At 31.2% G+C, this 2,355-nt stretch overlaps 1 protein-coding gene across 1 annotated transcript; it reads right to left on the bottom strand.

The window, feature by feature from the left end:
- Nucleotides 1–513: 513 nt before the first annotated feature.
- On the bottom strand, nt 514–1,897 carry LOC149905107 (ommochrome-binding protein-like). Its single transcript, XM_090106346.1, has 2 exons — nt 1,779–1,897; nt 514–1,411 (listed from the first exon to the last, which is right to left on the bottom strand). The coding sequence occupies exon 2, from the start codon at nt 1,409–1,411 to the stop codon at nt 569–571; it is 843 nt and encodes a 280-aa protein (XP_089962472.1). The 5' UTR covers nt 1,779–1,897; the 3' UTR covers nt 514–568.
- Nucleotides 1,898–2,355: the final 458 nt, after the last annotated feature.

Below are 2,355 nucleotides of genomic sequence, written 5' to 3'. Positions count from 1 at the left end.
TAGGACAGAAAGTTCATTTGATTTTCCTCACAATTACTTCGGTCTCGTCAGAAGTTCATCAGTCATTCTGCTGACAAGACAAACGATTTCATTCTGTATATTATGTATACCGTGGGGACTACTTATATAGCAATTCCAACCCAGGAGCTGTCACTTTCATTAGCTTGGACAGAAAGGAATCTCTGTTGAAAATTGTGTTTTGTCGTTTTGGTATGAATGTATGTACTGATTTCACTACATTTTGACAATCCCTTTGCCTGGGTTAGGTCAAAAATTAAAATCTATTAGAAGGACCATCTATTAGGCTTCTATCCTAATGAAATTATGAGACTTACAAATAGTATTGAATATTTATAAAGAGGTAAGTAATTATTGTAAATTGTTTTTACATTACAAGAGATAATATTAGTCGATCGATAAAAATGGTATATTAAAAGAATTAAATCAAGTAAAGCTTCAAGAAAAGAGCAAATGAAGCATTTATTTCTTCTTCAAACGAAATAAAAGAAAAACCAATGTGATAAAAATTTATATAAACAAGGAAGTAGTTACAAAATTGAGATTAAGCTTAAAAAGAAATTTTGTATTCTTCTACAGGACAAAAGTTTTTAGTCGCCTTTAATCTGATGATACTGTCATATGATGCATATAATATGTTCCCATCTCCTTCTATTGCCAGGCCGTAAATACTATCAATTTCTGCTATTCTTTCCACTTCTTTCTTATTCACATTAATGTAGAAAATTCCATCAGGTGTTGAGAAATACAAGTTTCCATTCAAATCTGATGTAAAACCATTGACATTAAAGTCTGCTATGTAATCTATTAAACCGTTTGATTTTTTATAGTAAAATAACCCAGAAGAGTTTGAAAAGTAAATGTTTCCATAATTGTCTAAACCAATTAAGAATGCTCTAGTATTCTGCAACTCTGGAACCTTTTCAAATTTATCGTTCCTGAATACAAATGCATTTTCATCAGGATACCTCGAATAATACAGTGTGTCTTTATAAAACAATTGCCATATGTTGTCATTAGTTGTGTGTAAATGTTCAGCCTTTTTAGATGCGTAATTATATTTATAAATCCCGTCTCTTCCTCCTAAATACACAATGTTTTTCTTACTGTCTACTGCGTTTGCAAATCCTCCGCTGATTCCGGGAATGTTACTGAATTCATTCGTTTTCAAATTAATGAATGCTGATTCAAAAACGTTTTCACCTTCTGAAGAGTAACTGAAGAATACCGTGTTTGTATCGTAGTCCATTGCCAGCTGGTAGGGACTAGTCAGGCCAGATTTCAATACTTCCTTTTCATGTTTAATGTTATGTGCAATGATACCGCTACATTTATCTTCTGTATATCGCGATTGAGTCAGAGTAAGGACAGCTAGCAGAATTAATAACTTCATCTGAAATTAATAATGCCGATTAGTAAGCAGTTAAATAATAATATGACGTTTACTAAACAGAATTTAACAGACATTTTATATATTGCCTGTTCAATAACACAAATTGAGGTCGTAATCGCACTCACAATTAAATAAAAATTGTGTGGTATTTCGATAGTTCATTCAAATGTGTCATCTTCATTTTTACATAATATTATTTATAATCGGTTCAGTATATTTCTAATACTTCTTCATCTAATCGTTTACCCAAATAACAATAATATCATAACCTAATGTGTTTATTGTTTTGTAGAATTTGAATTTGCAATGAACGTTTGTTATTTTAACTACGTACGTAAATAATTATAATATTTTAAATAATACTCACATTATCGGTTGAGAAGTGTTTCGTGCAATACTTACAATAATATACTGATAATTGTACATTGGTTATAAATAAAGATGATACGGACACAAGGACAAACACTGGGTTATGACTTTAAGAGGAAAGTGGACAAACGTCTAATTAACGACTATTATTCTAAACAAATATGATAATACAACTTGTTTATGAATACAACCAATATTAAGCTATAATCATAAAGGAACGCACTAATTACTGTTGGTTTATTGAAACAATAATGAAATAAAAAAATGGTTTGTATAAATATATCACAGTTTGACCTATTGCGTAAAAAGTATTAAACCCGGGACCTGGGTAAAACCCGATACAATATAATCTACCTATTTATTCGTAATCTGTTATAAAAATACCGATTAGTAATTTATAGTCAACTAGAGGTCCGCCCCGGCTTTGCCCGTGGTACATATTTCGCAATAAAAGGTAGCCTATGTCCTTTCTCGGGTATCAAAATATCTCCATACCAAATTTCATGCAAATTGGTTCAGTAGTTTAGGCGTGATTGAGTAACAGACAGACAGACAGAGTTACTTTCGCGTTTATA

This window comes from Colias eurytheme, chromosome 10, assembly GCF_061535395.1.
Source record: "Colias eurytheme isolate Ceu_HAF_F1 chromosome 10, ilColEury1 Martin Lab GWU primary, whole genome shotgun sequence".
Lineage (NCBI taxonomy): Eukaryota > Metazoa > Arthropoda > Insecta > Lepidoptera > Pieridae > Colias > Colias eurytheme.
This window is presented reverse-complemented; position numbering and strand designations above follow the sequence as displayed.